This window comes from Pseudorasbora parva, chromosome 1, assembly GCF_024679245.1.
Source record: "Pseudorasbora parva isolate DD20220531a chromosome 1, ASM2467924v1, whole genome shotgun sequence".
NCBI classification, from domain to species: Eukaryota; Metazoa; Chordata; class Actinopteri; order Cypriniformes; family Gobionidae; genus Pseudorasbora; species Pseudorasbora parva.
In genome coordinates, this window is record NC_090172.1 from 49,681,717 (window position 1) to 49,706,035 (window position 24,319).

The 24,319-nt window shown below is 42.6% G+C and overlaps 1 protein-coding gene across 2 annotated transcripts in view; it reads left to right on the plus strand.

Moving 5' to 3' along the window:
• pcsk6 (proprotein convertase subtilisin/kexin type 6) overlaps nucleotides 1–22,506 on the plus strand; it is a 112,832-nt gene extending 90,326 nt beyond the window's left edge. For both annotated transcript variants that reach the window (XM_067444739.1, XM_067444745.1), the window contains 4 exons: nucleotides 1,064–1,167; nucleotides 3,007–3,136; nucleotides 9,145–9,257; nucleotides 21,581–22,506. In XM_067444739.1, the coding sequence (XP_067300840.1) occupies nucleotides 1,064–1,167; nucleotides 3,007–3,136; nucleotides 9,145–9,257; nucleotides 21,581–21,681 (448 nt within the window). In that variant the 3' untranslated portion in view covers nucleotides 21,682–22,506. The remainder of the gene's footprint in view (nucleotides 1–1,063; nucleotides 1,168–3,006; nucleotides 3,137–9,144; nucleotides 9,258–21,580) is intronic.
• The last annotated feature ends 1,813 nt before the right edge of the window (nucleotides 22,507–24,319 follow it).

Here is a 24,319-nt window from a genome sequence, read left to right on the forward strand (position 1 = left end):
CTGAGGAATACCCGATCTGTCCGCTTACATGGCAGACGCAAATGCACGTATCCGAATCATTTGCATCAAATGCATCCGTATCCGATTTATTACCACATATGAGTAAGACCTGAATCCGATCTGAGGTATTCATCCGTTTTTTTACTGCTTACACGTTCACATGTCATAGCCGATCTGTGGCACATGAGAGGCAAAAAAATCGGAATTGTCACTTGAACCATGCAGTGTAAATGGGGCCTAAGTGACAAGTGTAATATTCTTAATATTAAAGTAATTTATTTACTTTTTAAAATATATAATGAAAGTCAATTTTGTTATAATTTTGTTAAAATAACAATTCAGAATTTTAATGTAACTATTTTTGTGCATTTTGATGAACTTCTATTAATTTAATAATATTAATTGTTAAACAAAACTGCATTTAACAAATTAATTTTCCGTTTTTGTGCATGTTGGTTACAGTGTGAATTTGAAAATAATATAATATTCTTATGCAAAATAAAAAATAATGCAAAGTGACAAATAAAATATTCTTAATATTAAAATACATTTTTTCCATAATATATAATGGAAATTCCACTTTGATGTTATAATAATTACGGTAAACAGTATTTTTTTACGTGCATGTTGGTTACAGTGCCAACTTGGAAATGATTTAATATATATATATATATATATATATATATATATATATATATATATATATGTATATATATATATATATATATATATATATATATATATATATATATATATATATATATATATATATATATATAATATTATATTATATATATATATATAGAATATGAAAGTCCACTGTAAAATAATAATAATCATTATTATGAAATATAGAATTTTGCTAATTTACAATTATATATTTAGTTGCTTGGTGTTTGTAGTCTTGAAGTTGAATTGAAAAAGTGTTAATATGTAAATATGTCCATGAGGGATTTTTTTTGACATACCTGTTGTTTTTGCTTTTAATGACATAGAAACATTGCAGTGAATTGTGATATGGTTTTAATCTTTCTCTCTTCTTCTTTTTTCCCCCTGATTAAAGTCTGGCGGGAATGACCTGCGTTCCAAAGTGTGCCAATGGAACTTATTTTAACTTGGAAGAAATGAAGTGCAGCCCTTGCCACATATCTTGCTCCACATGCACAGGTCATTTTTTACTCTATTCTGTTCTATTCTACTTTGCTGTCGTACTGTAAATATCACAGTCACAAGTAATTTGACAGCCATTATATTCAGAACAAACTTACAATTTTATACAATGAATGATTAACAAAAATTCAGCGTAGTATCTTGAAGGTCAACACAAATGAATTGATAATGGCCTAATTTTTCAGCATTTCTCAACTCTGGTCTTCAAGGTCGAACATCCTGAATAGTTCAGCTCCAACCCTGAACAAAAACACACTAATTAAGGTCTTCCGTCTCATTCAGAATCAGAGCAGTTCGCTCACGGGACATTGCAGATGCAGAGCCGACACAAATATAACTCAAAGTTTATGAAATGAACTGAATGCAGAAGTAGAGGAATGAGATCAGATGTCTTCTCTAACTTGCTTACCACAGGAGCAGAATCAATTCGCAGTGAGAAACGCAAGAGTAAAGAGTTTGTCTTGTTTTCAGGACAGCAGGAGTGAAAGAGCCCCCACCAGGCCTGTATCACTATTGCTGCTCAGCCATAGAACTTAATTAACTTAGTTCATTATACCAACTCACCAGAGACGCCTGATAAGCCGTGAGTTGTTTGCTTTTCAAGTTCTCTGAAATGTGGAGAGCTGATGTTATAGACACAGCGTGGCGGAGGGAAGTAAATTGACAGATTAACCCGAATATGTGTGTGTTAGTGTGTGTGTTTCTACCTCATTTAACATAGTAATGGACTCAATTCCAACCCCTATATTGAGCTGCCTATGTAGGCAGCATTTTAAGACATAAAGTAGGAAATATTATGCATGGCATGCATCATTCATGGAGATGGTGATCCCACAATGCAATGCAACATACTCCATATAAACTGAGACTTGTTAACTTCATCCAATACTCTCTTTTTTGGAGTTTCAAAGCATTTCAGTCAATTAAAAAATGTCTTATTTTGTGTGACTGTATTTATGGCTGTCTGTTGAAAGCAATTGCATGTGCAGCACGATTTTTTTCTATGTTTTTAAAAGAAGAATCTTATGCTGCGTTGATTTGATCAAAAATTAAAACAGTAGTATTGTGAAATATTATTACGATTTAAAATAACGGGTTTCTATTTAAATACAGCTCTGAAAAAAATTGAGACCACTTAACATTAATTTCTCAATGTTAAGTGGTCTCTTAATTTTTTACAGAGCTGTATATATTTTAAATGTAATTTAATCCGGTGATTCAAAGCTGAATTTTCAGCATCATTAGTCCAGTCTTCATTGTCACAGGATCCTTCAGAAATCATTCTAATATGCTGATTTGCTGCTCAAAAAACATTTCTTTTAAAATTCAAAAGAGCAGCTTTTATTTGAAATATAAATATTTTGTAACATTTTAAATGCTTTTACTGTCAGTTTTGACCGGTTTAATGCATTCTTGATTAAAGTATTAATTTCTTTCAAATGGAGGAAAATTTTACTGACCCCAAATGTGCATTTGATGATTGTGTGCAAGTACCTTTCAAAGAGATCAAATGGTTGACCTATAGAACAAAGTCTCTCATAATCTTGCTTTAATCTTAAAGATGAGCTGATCAGTTGACAAGAACACAGGCAATAAAGTCGCCTTTGGTCTGATCTTGATGTTCAGCAAATCATCTGTTATCTTCAGCTGATACTGGTACATTGTAGCAGGCCAGTGATGTTGTGCTGATTAATGATAACATTGTTAACATCAGCGTCTGTCACCAGACATCCCAAACACGCCTCAAGCAAAGACCCCAATGAAACACAAATATAAATAACAGAAAACCGATTCTAGACCGCCAGCGTTGAGCTAATAGTGTGGTTGTGTTTGCAGGTCCGGAACTGGAGGAGTGCATTCAGTGTGCACCTGACTTCTTACAGCAGGAGTGGCGGTGTGTTCGGACGTGTGCTCCCGGGTACTACAGGAGCGAAGCAGCGGGATTCTCACAGAGGATGTGCCGCAAGTGAGTCATGCACACGTCTCAAATGACGATTGTGCTATTGAAAGTTGTTCCTTCAGACAGAAATAAAACCGCCTTTCCACTGCACATGACCTTTGGACAAAACTGCTGGAATTCTCCCCACAGTGGCAGGCGTAATGAACCGTCATTATTATCATATGAGGCAACAAGCTCATTCTCAGCTCTAGATATCTAGCCTAGATATGCAGTTAAAGTATTTTAACGGCCCCAATTACATTTGCAAAGTTACAAAGCACAAATTCACTTCAAAGGGAGTTATTCTTTATATCAGCAAGCACTGTTTCTGAACTTCCTGAAACACCTTCATGTAGTCTTTCTTCTGGGAACGTACATGTCACAATATTTCTTATGTAAATAATTCACACCTAAGGTAAAAGAGGGGCGGGCCTGGTTGAGCTGTGTCAGTAGTGTGTTGAAACTCAGGGTTATGGTAATTTCTTAAACATGCTGAAAGTGTTGACCAATCACTGGTCCAGCTGACCAATCAGAGCACATTGTGCTTTTCAGAAGGAGGGGCTTCATAGCGACAGGTGCTAAACAGAGCTTTACTGACCGACTGGGGAGAGAGGTACAGCAACAATGGGAATAAATTGTTTTTTTTTTTAAACATTAAAGCATAGAAATCTATTACTATTATATAAAAAACCCCAAAAAACAATCAAGACTTTAGAAAAGGACATAATAGTCCATTTTTTAAAATTCTCATCTTGTGCAAACTGATTTATTTGAAAATAAATAGGAATTTGCCCCAAAAACAGAAGGTTAAATGTGAATGACAGTTAAGTAAAGCTTGACAGACAAAATGGTGGATGGCAACAAGGCTTCTTAGTGCAGCGATTTGATTGGCTATTTGGGCTGTCACAGTTGGATTCCTGAGTTATGAATATGCATTTTATACGTTTTTGAAGACCTTATGATACTTTTTAAATGAAAATGCATTTCTTTAAACATTTTTATTAAAGGGGTGGTTGCATGTGATTTCACTTTTTTAATTTTAGGTAGTGTATAATGTTGCTGCTTGAGCATAAACATCATCTGCAAAGTTACAGCGCTGAAAGTTCAATGCAAACGGAGATATTGTCTTTTAAAGTTATGGCAATTTATTGCCTGCAAAAACATCCGGTTTGGACTACAACAAGCTTCTTCATGGGTTGGTGATATCATAAACCCTTGCTAGTCTCCGCAGATGTGACTTCTGCCCGTAATGGTAAGAGGCGTGGCGTTTACGGACAACCTGTGCTTGGCACTTCAGCCAATAAAAATACACGAAACTACATTTGGCCATCTGACCAATCTAAGAACATTGCGTTTTTCAGAGGGATGGGCTTCATAGAAGCAGGAAGCAAACAAGCCGTTCAAAGGACAGTGGAGACAGCGATGTGGCATAAAGGGAAAATATAAGAAAAATACGCCGTTTAAAAAAAAAAAAAAAGTATTTAGACATGTTATACTGCACCCCATTACACAACTAAGCCTAGATAAAAACACAGAACCACCCCTTTAAGTTATTTGTGATGACAATTATTTATATTTAAAGCTCACAAAATGTTTTACATTCTTGTCAAGCACAATTTCAAGAAATAAGGCAACCAAGGTAACCTCAAGCTAACATCTCTCTCAGGTCACCCTCTTTGTGTCCGACTTTAATGCCTTCAAGGCCTTTTCTCATTTTTTTAATATTCATTACATTTACATTCTTAGCTACTGATTATGGAATTGGAATTGTTGGAATCAGAATCGTTGCCTTGGTGATGGAATTGTGTGCTTGGAATTTACATTGGAATTCTTTTCTCTGGCAGAAATGTTAACATATACTGAGGTCTAATAGCAATCACTATTAAACATGTGTTTTTTCTTCTTTTTTTTAAAATTGAATTCATGTGTCATGTAAGGCCGCCCAAATCGTCTCAATGGAGGCTATGGTGAAGGTCGCTGCGCGTTTGTCTTTTCAGCAGGGAAAAGGGATTTTATTCCAATTCCTCGTTACCTGACTCCATTTAATCATAATTTAGAATTTAGGTTAGAATGGCATTTGGTTATTTGGTCATTTATATTTAATAGTTTAAGTACACATTTAATTATTCCGTTTTAACCCTTTGTTAAAATTATGCCCGTTTATAACCTGAATAATTCCAGAGCAAGTCAGAATCATTCAAAGTGTAACAATTTATTAACAGTCAGGTAAATGTAAAAGGCCAATTACATAATCAATTCAAAAGTAGCCTAATCCATACATAACATCAAATACTCTGAAGTAAATCGTGAAATGTATACCTGACTTCTGAAAATTACATAATGCTGGCTATCTTGAAACGTCCAGCATTACAGGCTGACCTGACTACAGAATCGAGCCCTGAGCTCTCTGCAACATTTCCTTAAATACCCAGAACCAGATACATAGCCAGAACCATTTGAAACTCTTTCAAATGGAAACACTAGTTCACAATAGGAATTTGCATTAATCAAGTCCTATAGACTTGAGAAAAAGAGAGGCCAAATGGCTGAAAGCCACACCCACCATACACCAAGGTAAGATATCTTTGAACTCTTAAAACATTTAGGATGTTCTAGTTTACTTCTGTGGAGTTGAGATATTTGTACCAGTCGCACTGAGACATTTCAAATGATATCAAACGCATATAATACTGTATCGTGACGATTGACATTGTAACAAAGAGATTTCTTGGACATTTCAGGGGATCTCAAGTTTGGGGGAGCAGGAGTTTGGGGGACGTTTCATGTGAAAGGAAAGGCATGTAAATTTCGAGTCATTCGTAGATTCGAGTCATTCGTAGATGGTTCACTCAGTGTGGTGTCGTCTCGGACAGAGACGCTAACTGTATGAATGAGTTCAGATGCTAATTTCCTTTGTTTTCTCAGAGCGATTAGACATTTCGGCATCTAGTAGGTTTTTCCAGCCTTACAGTCATTACATATGTTATTTAACAACAGTTTGAGAAGTTTTTACAATTCTACAAAAATATGAAGTTTACAAAGTTCTTTTTTTTTTTAGTCTAAGCTTGCTTTTTTTTTATCACCATATCAATGATCGATAAGCTATCGGGTTTGTAGATAAAATCAGAGAGAACCAGCAGAGCTCTCTCATGTATAGATGAGATTTATAACTCCATCACACCGTTTTAGTTTCCTATAATGTGCAGCATAAGGGTGGCGGGAGAGGATAGCCGCCTCTGCACTGCACAATTTATAAATCAACACTCTTTTGCTTTATGAACGCTGTCTAAAGCAAATAGAGGCTTTTATGAAGGTCATGGATGGTGATTGCAGTAGAGACGGGTTCTTCTCCGAGTGCAGTTGATGTTCACTGGAGGCAAATAGATCAGACAGCCGTAAAACAGAGGTAAAGTGTGGCCCTGAGGTAACCAATCTACAGTGGAAGACAACCAGTTTGAACTCATATACCAGCAAATGACAAAGTACGTATAGTAAATACTGTATAAGTGCCGAGAGGTCACATATGGAGTGCCAAGGACAGTTGTTCTTTTTAACAGTACAACTGTTATGAATGGCCTTAGAGCTGTTGTCATTTTTTACATCAATCAGCTTGTATATTTTAATGATAAATTATCCTGGTAAATTGTAACTGGTTTAGAGAGTGGCTTACATGCTTTACTTGAAGATTTGTTATTGGAAGAACTGGTTGTGTATGTACAAGCTCATTATCCATTTTGTGTGAACTTTTTCTTTACACGTTCACTGCCGTTCAAATGTTTGAGCTCATTGGAATAATTGTTTGGGAAGAAATTCATACTTTAATTCATCAAAGTAAGATGCATTAAAATTGAACACAAAATTTAAGACATGTATAATGTTACAATAGATTTCTATTTAAAATGAATGCTGTTCTTTTGAGTTTTCTGTTCATCAAAGAATATAATTTTTTTTATCATGGTTCTTACAAAAATATTTTCAACATTGATAATAATCAGAAATGCTTCTTGAGCAGCAAATCAGCATATTAGAATTATTTCTGATGGTTAATGTAACACTGAACACTGAAGTAATCACAGGAATAAATTACTTTAATATAATATATATAAAAAAAAATGTAATAGTAGTTCACAATATATTTCTGTTTAATTATACCAAATAAATTCAGCCTTGGTAACTATAAGATTTTTTTTTTTTAAATATAAAATAAAAACTAAAGTATCTGTAAAATTTTGCAATTTTTGATTCCAAATTAAAGCTACACTGTGTAACTTTTTAAATGTATTCTTAGCTAAAAACACTATATTTACTTCTTTTAAGTAATAAAGTATTCTCATAAGTTAATAATATGCCATTGAAAATACATACGGGTGAGGGGTTCGAATGCCGGTCGCCATGTTGCCCCTCCATCTTGAAAGTACATTAGCCAAAGAGGGACATACTCTTAAAATTCAAGCTTCGCCTTTCGCGTTTTAACACTCGATGGCACCGTGTTGAATGTGAAGAGGGGGACTGCCATGTTAATCTTGGACTAAATCGGCCACCGTAGGAGTTAAAACGAAATCAGAATTGAGAGGAACAGAAACTATTATTCACTGATGGTCATGTACCTTTACACCACTAGATGGGGGAAAATATCACACAATGTAGCTTTAAAGGAACAGTTAACCCAAAAATGAAAATTCAGCCATCTGTTTGGAACTTTTCCTTTAAAGGGGTACTTCAGCACTGGGAAGATGAATCTGTATTTAAACTGGGTCATTATTGTAGTAGAACTATGAAATTATTTTTGAATTTGGTGCCTTCTAAACTGAGAAAATACAGAAAATGGATTTTTGTCTCATGGGGATGAAAGACTACAATTCCCAGAATGCTTCACTGCCCTGTGAGGCCATTCCCAAAGCCACCGCTGCTGGATTACTGTGACTGAGTTGGAGAAGACACTACAATTAAAAACTGAACATGTCTGTTCAATATAATGATCGAGTCGCCGTGTGAGTCTCACAGCACAATGCTGCAGGAGTCAGATTACATTTAACATCATAAATTATTTGATGTGCTCTCGTGGTAATCGCGACCACACTCGTGGCATACATTCACAGCGCGTGTTCAGTCTGGCGCATTTTCAGTTCATGCCTTTGGAAGCTTAACTTTTATATAAAGTAATTTGAGAAGTTAAAACACTTACATTGCTCAGCATAGGTCCGTTTAATGCCTGCAGCTGCAAGCTGAGCTATGAGTGCGATCTCCCATCCCCCATGTGCAAGTTGAAAATGTGGAAATGGCTCCCTCTGCTGGCTGTAGTCTTTAGCCTTTGGCCAAACATTCCAAAGATGACGCAAATATCGTTAACTTGCGTCATTGGAGTAATTTTTCCAGAAATAAAATTCATAAATCTCTTGTCTCAGGGGGATATGAGGGGGGTAAGCACAATCATTTGAATATACTCCAGGGTTTCTATTGATACAAAGCCATATGCTAATCGCTGAAGTAACCCTTTAATATGCATATAAAGTCAATAATGCCATAGAGAAAACAATGTTTGTCAGATATTTTGCAGCATTATCAGTCTGACTCTCAGTTGCAGTGGTCCGGTGTGTGACTGAGACTTGCACTTAATGAGCATTAATTCTCTCTCACAGTGAACGCTCTGAGCTGTCAGAAGCACATTTGGGTACTTTATATGGTGCAGCTGAATTAACAAGCTCTAAACTAAGTTCAGCCCCATAAACGTGAGCTCAGTGTTCCTCCTTCGAGATCCAATGTCACAGTCTGACTCATATCAACTACAGTAACTAATACTAAAAAGTACTAAAACGACACTTTATGATTCAAGGCATGCACTTTTTACGGCTGTCACTCACTGGCATTGATGCATTAGACCTGGTTGGCTACACACCTTCATACATATTCATGTAATGGTGCTCCTGTTCTGTTCGCCTGGCTTCCCTCGTGTTTTCAGGAAATATGTCATTTTCATTTATCTTTTTAGACATGAAAAGTGGAAACTCATGTGAAATTTTTCTGTCCATCTTCAGGTGTGAGGAGAACTGTTTGAGTTGTCAGGGTCCTGGAACGAGCTGCACGCAATGCAAGGATGGATACAGCCTCATCAGTCGGACGTGTATCATGAACGCCACATGTAACAACGGTACGCTGCTTTCAACAGCTGTCGCTTTTAATGTTTGCTGTACTCCGGTGTTTTTCACATTTAGACACAGATCCCATCAGCAGATTACGAGGGCAGCTGGAATGAGTCACACAATTAAATTATATATTTATTTTATTAAAGACACAATGGCCCTCATTTATCAAAAGTGCGTACACCAAATTTCCAGCGTACACCTTGCGTACACCCAAACCCACGGTGACTTTGAGATTTATCAATATGGACGTTGGCGTACAGCACGCTCAAATCCTACGCCAGCTCAGGAGGTGGTGTACGCACGTTTGAGTTAGTGGGAAAATGCGCAGAAAAACAATTCCTAACACCACAAAACACACTGACAATATATGCTATATGACCCACTGTTAAAAACCACAACAACAACATTCAGTGCTTATTTTTGTGCAACATGAACGTCAATGTTTAATTTGTGTGACTTTACCAAAGCGTTTGATTTGTAGGCATATGTATTCCTCCAGTCGCGAGCCTGTGCGCTTTATCTGACGTTTCAGGCCCGCCTGGCCCGGCGGACTGGGACTAAAATAATTCAGACTGACAAAATAATAAAAATGACCTTCTTCTTTTAAATAATAATAAAAATCAATAAAACGACATTCTTCTTCTAAATAACAAGCGTCATTAAGAATAATAATCATGATAATAATAATAAGAATCTTACAAATCGTCATGTAAATATTATTGTGAATGAATGGTAGTACTCCACATCACATCATCATCACTATTGTACACCCCAATACATGTGCCGTGATACAAAATTAAATGCTAATTGTTTCAAAACGTGCTGTAAAATAATGCATTGGGATGGTAATTTATCATCCAAACAGCTTTAAACTGCTGGAGTGCGCTTCTCAACCTCCACACTATTAATAGTAGCCTACTCGTTATTTTGTTTTTGTAGGTGCCTTTAATCCCACTCTTTAAACTCCCAAATAAAACAATTTCGGTTTTTTTTCCACTTCACTGGTAATGGTCTCGATGGGCGCGTCTCAATCATCTCACTAGTTCAATAGTCAGGGCACTGATCAGGGAGTCAGCCCATTGACTTATGTCCTAATCAGTGCCCTGACTAATGGACTAGTAAGATGATTGAGCGTGCCCAATCTCCACGTCGGAGAAGTTTCGCTTCTTTGCCGTCTTCTGTTTGTCCATGGCGTAAAATGAGGGCGTGGGGGAGGTGGAGACTTGAATATATAGGGGCGTGTTATTCTAATGACGATCGTTTTCAGCCGCCGCATTTATCAAGGGCAGGTATTGCGTACACCTGGATTGCAGAGGTGCGCACAGCTTCATAAATCAGGTGATGAGAGGAGTGTAAGCATAATCTTACGCCAACATATACACCCGTTTCTACGCAAGATTGATAAATGAGGGCCAATGTGTATGAGTTTTGGATTAAAATATCCAAAAACCACTAGAACAATGTTATATATTTTGTTGACTTGTGTACATTATCACAAGAATGTTTAAATCCAGAGGAATAAGCAATTTTAACCAGGGCATGGACCGTGTCTGTGAGTCGCGTTACCCTCGATTTCTGCTTACAACAAGTATAATATCCATTACGCCAATTGAAAGTTCCCACAATTCACAAAAACACAACGTGTGTGTGTTTAAATTAACACAATGTAAGTCAATGGAGGCATTGATAAACATGCTAAAAACGGCATTGATAAACATGCTAAAAACGGCATTGATAAACATGCTAAAAAGCGTTTATGCGTCTTCATAGCATGCCAAAATTGCATACGAATTGGCATATCATACATACACTCTTGTTTCAGAAGAAAAGGTTCTATATAGAACCAATAAAAGGTTCTATCAGCGCTACGTATTTGAAACCCCTAAAAGTTTCTATATAGAACCCTTTTTACGTGCCTAAAGGGTTCTTTCTTGTCCTTTCTTGAACCTTTTTAGCATAAAGGGTTCTTTGGAGTTGACTCTAAAGGCTATTTTTTAAAACCTTTTTAGCATAAAAGTTGAACTACAAAGAACCTTTTATGCTAAAAAGGTTCTACAAGGACAAGAAAGAACCCTTTTGGCACTTAAAAAGGGTTCTATATAGAAACTTTTAGGGGTTCCAAATACGTAGTGCTGATAGAACCTTTTCTTCTAAGAGTGTACACCATTTGATGAGATCAGTCTGTATATTGGATGGATGCACTTTTTTGAGCTTCAAACACAATGGACCCCGTCACTGCCGTTATAAAGCTTGGAAGCATCAGGATATTTACTAATATAACTCTGATTGTGTTGATCAGAAAAAAGAGTCTTATACACCTATGGCTTGACGGTCAGTAAATCATTGAGTTATTTTCCTTTTAAAGTAAACTATTTCTTTAAAAAAACAAATTTATAATAGTTACTATAACACTGCAAGACGCAGTGCAATGGTCAGATGTTCGTCTATTGCATGCTTACATAGATAAACAGCCATAAACCATAAACATAAACAGCTCTGACAGAGCTATATAATTTGCCAAAAACAAAACTTTTCGGACCTTGTAAGTGATCATATTGGTACTCTCTTCATACTTTGTTCATACACAGCATCATACTGGTAATATAACTCTCATACCAGGAAATTGACAGAAATCTACCAGTATATTTGAAAAGGTCCTGTTCACACTCGATCTCTTAATGTTGATCTACCAGTAAAGACTTTTTTTGTGTGTGAAAAAGACTATTAGGATTGATTTAAAGTTAATAGAACCAGTTCATAAGAGTCATCCACCCAATCTTTCTCTTATCACATTTGATTCAGAGTTCAAACTCACCACTCAGATAAAACATAATGGCACTGTAGATTGAGTAATGGACATTCAGAGAACTGTTATCAGAGTCAAACATCATGAGAATTATTCGGTTCCATCAGTTCTTGATTCCCTACCCGACTCATCTGCTGATGTGGAGGTGGTGAGGAGGGTGACAGCAGCAGATGCAGTTCATTGTGCTCTATCGAGCGCTTGTGATTGATTTAGAATGACAGAGTGAGTTATCTGTGGAGTTTTGTGGACGTGTGTGTGTGCTGTTGCAAACATTAGGGTAAGAGAGTGTGATTGTGCATAAATATTTTCCTTTCATTCTTCTGTATTGTTGCATAGGGGAACAAGGGCAGTGCTCTTCAAATACTTTATCTGTGAAAACTTGATGCGCATTCTGTCATCATTTCCTTCCTTCATATTCCATAGTTCTTTTTGTAGTTTGACATTTTAAAATGCACTTGTTGCATGGGAAAGTGTGACTGGGACGTTCTGTTTGAACGTTTCATACGAGTCATTTGTATGTGAATAACTATTAATTCACCTGTTATAATTTTTTAAAGTAAAGACTTCTACCTCAAACCTTCATTATTCACTGACTTCCATTTGACCTTTTCTTTTCAAGTTATTTTTATCCATAATGTTTTTAAGCAATTATTTAGAAGAATGATGTCATGTCAAATTGACCTGACCTGAATTTTTATGGGGCTTTCAGACTTCAAATCTTCTCAAACACAGTTTGTTGAACAACTATAAAAGCTGTCAGTTAGAGAGCGAAGAAAAGAGGGACACAATGTGTAGAAAGATTTCAGAAGAGAGTGACGTACCGAGAAAAGATAAAAGGGAAGAGGGTCGTGCGTGATTGAAAGGCTGGATAAAACGGGGGTTTGTTGTAAACGGCGGCTGTGTGAGTGGAGGCAGAGCTTTGGCAGGGCAGCAACAATGCTTTCACCAGGAGCTGCTGCCTCTCATTTCTCTGGAACTTTCTTTCTGTTCAAACTTACATAACATGACCACCAGCTCACCCAGAGAGGAGAAAGAGGACAGCAGACGGTCCGCTGGTGTCAGCGCCATTGATTCAGACAATGGGGATCGAGTGCACAGCATACAGGCTGCATCCTATTTGAGGATGCTAAGAGACACGCTGAGGACAATAGAAGAAACTCTTCATCTATTTACATTGACAGGTGTCAAATGATTACATGCAAAATGACTATTAAATGTTGCATAATTTATTTATTTATGGATATGCAACTATCTTCATTTTGCGGAAGGGTAGTCAGAAATTATTATTGCAAAGATGCATAAAATAAATGCTTATTTTTTTCCTAAATTATCTATTTTAGTTTTCTTAACATTTGAAGACTTGTGACTTGAGTACAGTTGTCCTTATGAGTTCACATACCATTAGTAAATAAAATGTTTAGCATTTTCCAAACATACGATCATAATTTTGTGTTTTTTATCAAGCACTTGCCTGAAAAAGCTGCACTACAAATATTTATATATTTCATTTACACTACCATTCAAGATTTTTTAAATGTTTTTGAAAGAAGTCTCTTTTGCTCACTAAAGCTGCATTTATGATCAAAAAACAACAATAATATTGTGAAATATTAATACAACCTTATATATATATAATTACATGAAATATAACTTTTTATTTTCAGTAAAATCAGTGTAACATGTTGTTCTTCAATAATTTATTTATTTTTTCATTTTGGATTTTGAGAGAATTTCATGGTATTAATTCATATTTTGCATCAAGATTTGTGTTTCCCCATTGAAAATTATAGAAATTATTGTTATACAAGTTCCCATTCAGTCGGTCACTCTCGACGCCACGTCGGAGTACCGACGAATAGGAATCTCGCTTGCGAGAGCCAATCTACTTCGAGTCTAACTAAACGAGCCAATGCACATTGGCATGCAATGATTGCACCAGGTGCTCATGCCACGCCACGCGGGTATAAATGAGACACAGGTGATTGCATCAAATTATCCTTTTGCTTCGGAGCCGAGTGGTATGCCAGATATCACTCTTCACTTCGCAGTTCGACTGAGAAAGAGCCTGCCTTTTGGAAGAGATCTCTTCGGTCGGTGTTGGTGTGACAACACAGCAGCGGGTCGTGTGTTCTTCGGATCTTCTCTCTTCGTTGTCCATAAGAGCAACCACAAGGGCTGTTTTCACAGCTGGTACGGTGCGCTAGGTGGAGAGCGCTAAAAAGCCGTTCTCACGGCTGTTGAAAGCGTCCTATGAGAGAGAGCGCGCACGACAGGCTGCACTACATTCCTGTCTGTGTCGCCGCGGCCCCACCCCCTGCGTGTTTCAGCACCAAGGAGAGCATCATTCTAAAAGAGCAACACAGATAGAGCTTGCGTCTTTTTAAAGATGACATTCTATCTGTGTGTTTCTGGGTGCGGTGGGTTCATTTCACCGCGGGATGGTCATCAGCGCTGTATCTCGTGTTTGGGCGTGCAGCACGCTGAGGCAGCGCTGATGGATGACTCATGTTCTTACTGCGGGAACATGACCATCTCGGAGTTGCGGTCGCGGCTCCGTCTTGCAAAAGGCGGAGTCCCCGTGCCTCTGCCGCGATCTAACCCTCCACAGAGGGTTACTTCCGGTAGTAGCGCGGCCGATTTGAGGGTGACGGTGAGCGCGCTTCCTCCAGGGAACCAACCCGCGGGGAATCCTCACTCCTCCCGCGCTCCGCAGCCAGTAGAGCTGCCGTTGGAACGAGGTGGGCCGTCCTCGAGATGCGCACCACCCGTATCCTTCGGGGCTCCCCGCGATGACGAAATGTCCATCGCTGCATCGGAGGGAGGGTCAGAGTTGTCTGGAGATGACGTGTCGGCGCAGGGGGCTCCTTCGGGAAGACCCGCTGTGCCCGATACCGATCCGGAGATGATGGCCATGCTTTCCCGGGCTGCCGAGAGGGTCGGGCTCGTGTGGAACCCTCCACCGTGTCCCGAGCCGTCGAGGTTGGACGATTGGTTTCTCGGGGTGGCCCGTGCTGGTTCTCAGCGCCCCACCCCGGTTCCTTTCTTCCCGGAGGTGCACGAGGAGCTCACTGGGTCGTGGACGGCACCTTTTACTGCCCGAAACCGGCCCAGTGGTTCCTCCTCCCTCACCACCCTTGATGGCGGACCTGCAAAGGGTTACACGCAGGTTCCTCCCGTGGAACGGGCCGTTGCTATGCAACTGTGCCCTAACTCCACATCAAGGGGGAACCCGTGTCTCCCCTCCCGGGCCTGTAGGTACTCCTCCGATCTGATCGGGAAGGCCTACCAGGCTTGTGGAGAGGCAGGTTCCGCCCTACACGCTATGGCGTTGTTGCAGGTTCATCAGGCCCAGGCACTGAAGGACCTGCACGAGGGTGGTCACGATCCCGCAGTTCTACAAGAGCTGAGGGCGGCGACGGACCTCGCGCTTCGTGCGACGAAGGTTACGGCGCGTGCCGTGGGACGTGCGATGTCCACTATGGTGGTCCTGGAGCGCCATCTCTGGCTGTGTCTGGCGGACATGAGGGATACCGACAAGATCAGGTTCCTTAATGCCCCCGTGTCCCAGACTGGCCTCTTCGGCGACGCGGTGCAGAACTTCGCCCAGCAGTTCTCGGCCGCACAGAAGCAGACTGAGGCCATCAGTCACATCATGCCGCGGCGGTCAGCTGCTGCCTCCACCCCGCCGCCGGCAGCGCCTCAGCCAGCTCGTCGCCGAGGGCGGCCGTCTGCGTCTGCCTCCGCTCCCGCGTCGCAGCAGCAGCCTCCACCCAAGCGGCGTCGTGGAGCCGGGCGCAAGCCGGCCGTCCCGCCCGTCCAGGCAGCCCCGAAGAAGGGCAAAGGCAAGGGGAAGCGGTCCTGAGACGGGCGACCCGGAGATGAGGAGGACTGCTCTCCAGGAGAAGGTGACCGCACCGCTCCTTCCCCCGGAGGAGGGCCGGGTGGAGAATCTTGTGTTCCGTTTTGTTTCTGTTCCGCCGCTGGGCTCAGCCCCAGCGGTACCCAAATTTTCAATAAAAGAGCGGTTTCCTTCATCTCCGGGTCCCCAGGGGGCTCGGAGAGTTGTGGCCGGTCAAACGCCGGACCACTCTCATCCTCCTCCTGTGTCGCCAGTGGGCAGCAGCGGACGACGCACGGACACCCCACAAACTCCGTGCGGACCCTCTGCCCAGCCGTGGAATCAGGTAGGTGTCGCACGGCACACTCACACCTCTCTGCGGGCCGCCTCCACGAGACAGCCGCCCCAGACCGGTGCCTGTATTCCACCTCGCTGCCCCTCGGTGGGTACGCCGGTGGTCCCGATGATCCCGCTTGTTCGGTCTCTGCGAGCCTGGTTAGAGCTTCCCAGTCCGTCTCGCTGGCTCATTCGGACCATCAGGCTCGGCTATGCGATTCAGTTCGCCCGGCGTCCCCCCAGGTTCACGGGCGTCCGCTTCACTTCGGTGAAAGCTGCAGACGTCCGTGTCCTGCGTGCGGAAATCGCAGTCCTACTGGCGAAGGACGCGATAGAGCCGGTCCCTCCAGCCGATATGAGGACAGGCTTCTACAGCCCGTACTTCATTGTACCCAAGAAAACCGGTGGGTTACGGCCAATCTTGGACCTGCGAGTACTGAACCGGAGCCTTCACAAGCTACCGTTCAAGATGCTCACACAGAAACGCATTTTCGAGTGCATCCGTCCCCAAGATTGGTTTGCAGCGATCGACCTGAAGGACGCGTACTTTCATGTCTCGATTCTCCCCCGACACAGGCCGTTCCTGCGCTTTGCGTTCGAGGGGCGAGCATATCAGTACAAGGTCCTACCCTTCGGGCTGGCCCTGTCCCCCCGCGTCTTTACGAAAGTCACGGAGGGGGCCCTTGTGCCCATGAGAGAACAGGGCGTTCGCATCCTAAACTATCTCGACGACTGGCTCATCCTTGCACAGTCCCGGGAGCAGTTGTGCGAACACAGGGACTTGGTGCTCAGACACCTCAGCCAGTTGGGTCTTCAGGTCAACTGGGAAAAGAGCAAACTCGCCCCCGTGCAGAGGATCTCTTTTCTCGGTATGGAGTTGGATTCGGTCAAGCGGACTGCGCGTCTCACGAAGGAGCGCGTCCAGTCGATGCTGAACTGCCTGAACACGTTTCAGGGCAGGATGGCGGTTCCACTGAAACATTTTCAGAGGCTCCTGGGGCATATGGCGGCTGCGGCGGCAGTAACACCGCTCGGCCTGCTTCATATGAGACCGCTTCAGCATTGGCTTCACGGCCGAGTCCCGAGATGGGCGTGGACACGCGGCACGTATCGGGTGAGCATCACTCCGTCCTGCCGCAAAACCTTCAGCCCGTGGTCAGATCCCGGGTTCCTTCGGGCCGGAGTGCCGTTGGAACAGGTATCCAGGCATGCTGTGGTCTTCACGGATGCCTCGTCCATGGGCTGGGGTGCCACGTACAACGGGCATGCAGTGTCAGGGGTTTGGACGGGCCCGCACCTGCAGTGGCATATCAATTGCCTCGAGTTGCTAGCAGTACATCGTGCACTGAGCCGACTCAAGGGCCGGTTACGGGGCAAAGATGTACTGGTCCGTACGGACAACACGGCGACCGTTGCGTACATCAACCGTCAAGGTGGTCTACGCTCACGTCGCATGTCGCAACTCGCCCGCCATCTCCTCCTCTGGAGTCAGAAGTGTCTGAGGTCGCTTCGGGCCATTCATGTCCCTGGGGTGCGCAACCGGGCGGCCGACGAGCTGTCACGAGCTGCGCTTCCGGGAGAATGGCGGCTCCACCCCCAGGTGGTCCGGCTGATCTGGGTTCAGTTCGGGGTTGCACAGGTCGACCTGTTTGCCTCCCCAGAAACGTCCCACTGCCAGTGGTTTTATTCGCTGACCGAGGGCACACTCGGCACGGATGCACTTGCGCACAGCTGGCCCCAGGGCCTACGCAAATATGCGTTTCCCCCAGTGAGCCTACTTGCACAGACACTGTGCAAGGTCAGGGAGGACAAGGAGCAGATCCTGTTGGTGGCCCCGTATTGGCCCCACCGGACTTGGTTCCCAGAACTCATGCTCCTTGCGACAGCCCCTCCTTGGCCGATTCCTCTGAGGAAGGATCTTCTAACTCAGAGACGGGGCACCCTCTGGCACCCGCGTCCAGACCTCTGGAAACTTCATGTCTGGTCCCTGGACGGGACGCGGAGGTTCTAGGTGACTTACCTCAAGAGGTAGTTAACACCATCACTTCAGCTAGAGCACCGTCTACGAGACGGGCCTATGCCTTGAAGTGGAACCTGTTCGTCGATTGGTGTTCTCTCCGCCGGGAGGACCCCCGAAGATGTTCGATCGCGTCAGTGCTTTCCTTCCTGCAGCAGGGGTTGGAGCGGAGGCTGTCGCCCTCCACCCTCAAGGTTTACGTTGCTGCTATTTCTGCCCATCATGACCATGTAGAGGGTAAGTCGGTGGGGAAGCACGACCTGGTCGGCAGGTTCCTTAGGGGGGCGAGACGGTTAAATCCTCCTCGTCCTCCCTCCATACCCTCTTGGGATCTTGCTCTGGTGCTCCGAGCACTGCAGAATGCCCCATTTGAGCCTTTGCAGTCAGCAGAGCTGAAGATTCTGTCCATGAAAACTTTGCTGTTGGCTGCATTGGCCTCCATCAAGAGGGTAGGGGACCTGCAGGCATTTTCGGTCGACGAATCGTGCCTGGAGTTCGGGCCGGGTGACACCCACGTGGTACTGAGACCCCGGCCTGGCTACGTGCCCAAGGTTCCCACCACTCCCTTCAGGGACCAGGTGGTGAACCTGCAAGCGCTGCCCCTGGAGGAGGCAGACCCAGCCCTAGCTTTGCTCTGTCCCGTCCGCGCTCTGCGGATCTACGTGGACAGAACCCAAAGCTTCAGGACCTCAGATCAGCTCTTTGTCTGTCACGGAGGCCAGCAGAAGGGAAAGGCTGTCTCCAAGCAGAGGATGGCCCACTGGATAGTGGATGCCATCACCTTGGCCTATCAGGCACAAGGCGTGCCCTGCCCGCTCAGGCTGCGAGCACACTCTACTAGAAGTGTTGCATCCTCCTGGGCGCTGGCACGTGGCGCCTCGCTGTCAGACATCTGTAGAGCTGCGGGCTGGGCGACACCTAACACGTTCGCTAGGTTTTATAGCCTACGTGTAGAGCCGGTCTCCTCCTGTGTTCTCACCTCAAACGGGTAGAAGCACTGAGAGGCCCGGCTCTTGTCGGCTTGCTGCGCCTCGGCGCTTAATTCTCCAGAAGCAAACTCTGTGAGTCCTCCACCGCCCTCGGTGCCGGGCGTGGCGGAGCGTCCGGCATCAGGCCCCTTACCGCTGAATCCTGGAGAACCGGTAATTGGCTGGGGCCATGTGAGTGACCCTACGGGGATCCCACACTTTTTCCACGGTTGCTCCTCTCGGAAGCCCGTGTCTTTCCCTTGGGAGAGCCCTCCTTTTTAGGGATGGAGCCCCCCTCACGGCGGCGGGCTACGGCTCAGCTCGGTCCCCACATAACTCCCGTGGTATGATGTGGTTCCGCAGCGGCCCCCCATTGGGCACGCTTTCCCAGTGTTATCCAATAGTCACTGAGCGGGTCATGCGGAACAGCAGTGATGGACTTCTCGGTGTGAGCCCTGTCTCATCAGGTAAGAGAGCTCAGGAGGCTCACACAGGGCACTGGAAGGGGGCAGAGTCCATGGCGCTTTGGTAGGGATTCCTATTCGTCGGTACTCCGACGTGGCGTCGAGAGTGACCGACTGAATGGGAACGTCTCGGTTACGTATGTAACCCTCGTTCCCTGAAGGAGGGAACGGAGACGCCACGTCCCGTCGCCATGTCCTCTGTCCCTGCCGGGGCGCCAGTCTACCTACTCGGCTCCTCAGCAAAAAAGATAATTTGATGCAATCACCTGTGTCTCATTTATACCCGCGTGGCGTGGCATGAGCACCTGGTGCAATCATTGCATGCCAATGTGCATTGGCTCGTTTAGTTAGACTCGAAGTAGATTGGCTCTCGCAAGCGAGATTCCTATTCGTCGGTACTCCGACGTGGCGTCTCCGTTCCCTCCTTCAGGGAACGAGGGTTACATACGTAACCGAGACGTTATTTATTTTCAATTACAGCAGTATTTCATGTAAAAATAGACACAATGCCTTTAAAATCTAATTATTGAAGGCAGATTTGTTCCGTCTGGTGTGGCCTATGCAATGTCGTGGTGTAACCACTAAATTCTACTTAAGTACTTAATAAGTACTTCAATTTATTAAGTTGCTGTTTTAGATATACATTTAGACATTCTTAGGATCTACTTTTTAAACTATCAATTTTGCTATAGTGTTACAGCAACACCAGTTCAATTGTGTGTGTGTGTGTGTGTGTGTGTGTGTGTGTGTGTGTGTGTGTGTGTGTGTGTGTGTGTGTGTGTGTGTGTGTGTGTGTGTGTGTGTTTGAGTTGAGTTGAGTTGAGTTGAGTTGAGTTGAGTTGAGTTGAGTTGAGTTGAGTTGAGTGAGTGAGTGAGTGAGTGAGTGAGTGAGTGAGTGAGTGAGTGAGTGAGTGAGTGAGTGAGTGAGTGAGTGAGTTGAGTGAGTTGAGTGAGGTGAGTGAGTGAGTGAGTGAGTGAGTGAGTGAGTGAGTGAGTGAGTGAGTTGAGTGAGGTGAGTGAGGTGAGTGAGTGAGTGAGTGACATTTTTACATCCCCATGAGGAAAACATCTTATAAATCACACAGAAGGAGAAAGTTTTTTTGAGAAAGTAAAAATGCAGATTGTTTCCTGTGATGGGTAGGTTTAGGGGCAGGGGCACTGAGGGGGATAGGATGTACAGTTTGTACAGTATGAAATCCATTACGCCTATGGAAAGTCCCCATAAAACATGGAAACACAACGTGTGTGTGTGTGTGTGTGTGTGTGTGTGTGTGTGTGTGTGTGTGTGTGTGTGTGAGAGAGAGAGAGAGAGAGTGTGTCTGTTTTGTACTCTTGATGTTTTAGAGTGTAACCCCTTCCTTGCTGTGTTTTGTTTCTGCATCGTGACTGATTTGTAGGTTGTACACACACAATAAAATATGTTATAATATACTCAAGTGCAGTATATAAAATAATATACTGAAGTGCAGCTATTTGTTTTACGACAATTTAGCTTTTTTTTCAGGTCCACTTTTGTGTGTGTGTGTGTGTGTGTGTGTGTGTGTGTGTGTGGTCACAGTGACTGTTGTGAGAGTTTTGTATTAATCCGATGAAGAAGTAGTGATTTTTAAAATTTCAAAATGTATTAACATTTCTCCATATATAAAACTCTTTTGACCTTAAGGATTGTTCCAAACTGAATCAATAGGGTTCTAGGGTAAATAGAATCCCGCTAAACCTTTTTTTCTCAGTGTAAGAGTGTGTGATCTGACAAACTGGATCTCAGCTTCATATCACCACTGTGAGGAAGAACACAAACGTGCAGAGCATGCTGGGACATGACGCGCAAATTCTAAACAGACGTTAATGAGTGAAGTCCTCACAATCCGAAGGTCTGAACTTTGTCTTTCTCTTTCCCAGCGGATCAAGTGTTCTGCGAGATGGTCAAGTCGAACAGATTATGTGAGAAGAAGCTCTTCCGTCAGTTCTGCTGCCGGACGTGTTTGATGACCGCTGGATGACAGCAAGAAAAGAGGCCATTGGACTGACTTCCTTTCTCTTTGGTTGTATTATCTAATGTACATTTTAACCTAACTATACTGTGATTATTAATGACAGAAGTAATACTCATCATTTCAAGAAGCCCCATTAGGGTGCTATTTGATTTAATTAAGATATATTTTTAAGATGTTTTTTTAAACATGCAGTACATAAATTGCTTTTTTATTCAAATACACCTCTGAATTATAAAATAATTGTATACAAGAGAAGCCACCTGGAGCCGTCGTTCCCATAACTAATCATGTGATTTCCAGGCGGAATGATTACGTTGGTGTATGTCAGAAAACGTTTAAAGTGATATTGCAATGTTAAAGGGATAGTTCACCCTGAATTTAAAATTAGCCCATGATTTACTCACCCTCAAACCATCGTAGGCATATATGAAATTCTTCTTCTAGACGAATACAGTCTGAGTTATATTTAAAATATATCCTGGCTACTCCAAGCTTTATAATGGCAGTGAATGAGAGCCTAACATTTGATGCCCAAAAAAGTGCATCCATCTATTATTAAAGTAATCCACGCAAAAGTGTGGATTAGCCAGGACATTTTTTATATGACTCAGATTGTATTGAAAGAAGAAGATAATATACAACTAGGATGGCTTGAGAGTAAATCTTTTCATTTTTAGATAAACTATCCCTTTAAGAGAGATGAAACTTTCAAGGATCATCAAGCATAATTACACTGTACATTTAAAACGATGTATCTAATGATATTTGAAATATTTGAAGGTGGTATACGTCCATCAGTGCTCTGAAATATAAACTTTTCCTTGAAGAAAATTGCGTGGCTGAATTTCTCTTTTCCCACATTGTGGATGCATGTGCTGGTGGTCCATGTTCAAACGCTAATGATCATTTTTTTGTTTAGATTTCCAGTGTTTTTCCATGTTCTGATATCAGACCTTGTAAATATTTACTTTGGACATAACTGTTTTCAGTGCATCATGAACCCGCACTGATGCTTTGACGGCAGCGTCCTGAAGGGCAATTGATGAGCAAAAACACACTGATCATTGAAATGAAGGTTTAGAGCTGCTCTTAATAATCTCAGCACACAGACACTGACACATGGGCTGAATCCGAAATCGCCCCTAAACCCTCATTCACTATTCACAACGTTAGTCCACTAATAAAGTTTACTTGAATGAAAATAAATAAGTGTGTGAATTCAGACAGCCGTTGTGTGTAGCCTACATCGGCTGTACACACGTTATTGCGGTGCAATGTGGCATTGAATGAGTGTACTCAATAATGTCCACTATGGTTTTGGACCACTACAAATGGCTGTCCCCTTAAATAATGCCTAATTTGAGAGTATTACAGGGTGATTTCGGATTCAGCCACAATGTTAGTGATCTCTTCATGTTTTGGTGAATCTCTTTAATGATTCTGAAGTCCCTTTGTGTGAAAACACATGGGCTGAATCCGAAATCGCCGCCTATACTATGAAATAGGGCACTATTTAAAGGGTTAGTTCACCCAAAAATAAACATTTCTTTGATTAATGACTCATCCCAATGTCGTTCCACACCCGTAAGACCTCTGTTCATCCTCGGAACACAGTTTAAGATATTTTAGATTTAGTCTGAGGCCTTTTTCTCCTTTGAATGTAAGTATATGCCCACTTGCTGTCCACGTCCAGAAAGTAATAACGCCCAGAACATTGTGTTGGTCCCCCTTTTGCTGCCCAAACAGCCCTGACCCTAGGCATGTACTCCACTAAACCCATGAAGGTGTGCTGTGGTATCTGGCATCAAGATGCTAGCAGCAGATCATTTAAGTCCCGTGAGTTGTGAGGTGGGGCCTCCATGGATTGGACTTTGTTCAGCTGGGGAAAATGGTTTTTGATAAAAACTAAAGGAGTTGTCAGAAGATTCATGATGGTGACGTTACATTTGCGGGACTGTGGTGTTGTTTGTTTATAGCCTATAGCTTTTTACTTCTGGCAACTGCATTTAGGTTTTAAAATGCATTTTAAAATTCATGTTCATCTGTGATGATTATCTTTACAAAACATGCAAGTATAAAAAACTTTTTTTAATCGCGGAGCTTGTTTTGAACAATAATCCAAAAGCCTATATGGTAAAAAGCTAACTGCCGGTTGGCCTACAAAGTGACGTCATACCTGCACCACTCTTTAGCTGCACATTTTAAAGCGCTTGAGTGGGCCTTTGGGTTACTTTTTGCGATCTTGCAGGTCAATGTTTGTTTGTTTGTTTTTTTATGCTACTATAATCCCCCCCCCCCCCCCCCCCCCGCATTCATCATGTATTTTCATTCAACATGAAAAAAATACATGATGAAAGTATGAATTATAATTTATTAATTACTATATACACTGTAAAAAAAAAAAACTTAAAATTTTAAGGCAACATTTTTAACTCATCTTTGAGTCAGCTTAGGGTCAATAGTTGTACAAACTTTAAGTTATCACAACTTTTTTCATGTTAAATAGTTTAATAAACTTTAAAAGCTGAATTTGTCATACAAAACATCTGCAGATACAAACGTTCTGCTGATCCTGGAGCCAATCTGACAACCTCGAGTCAGGGGAGGGGAGGGGATACACCTGCAGTACCAGTTTTGGCCACAA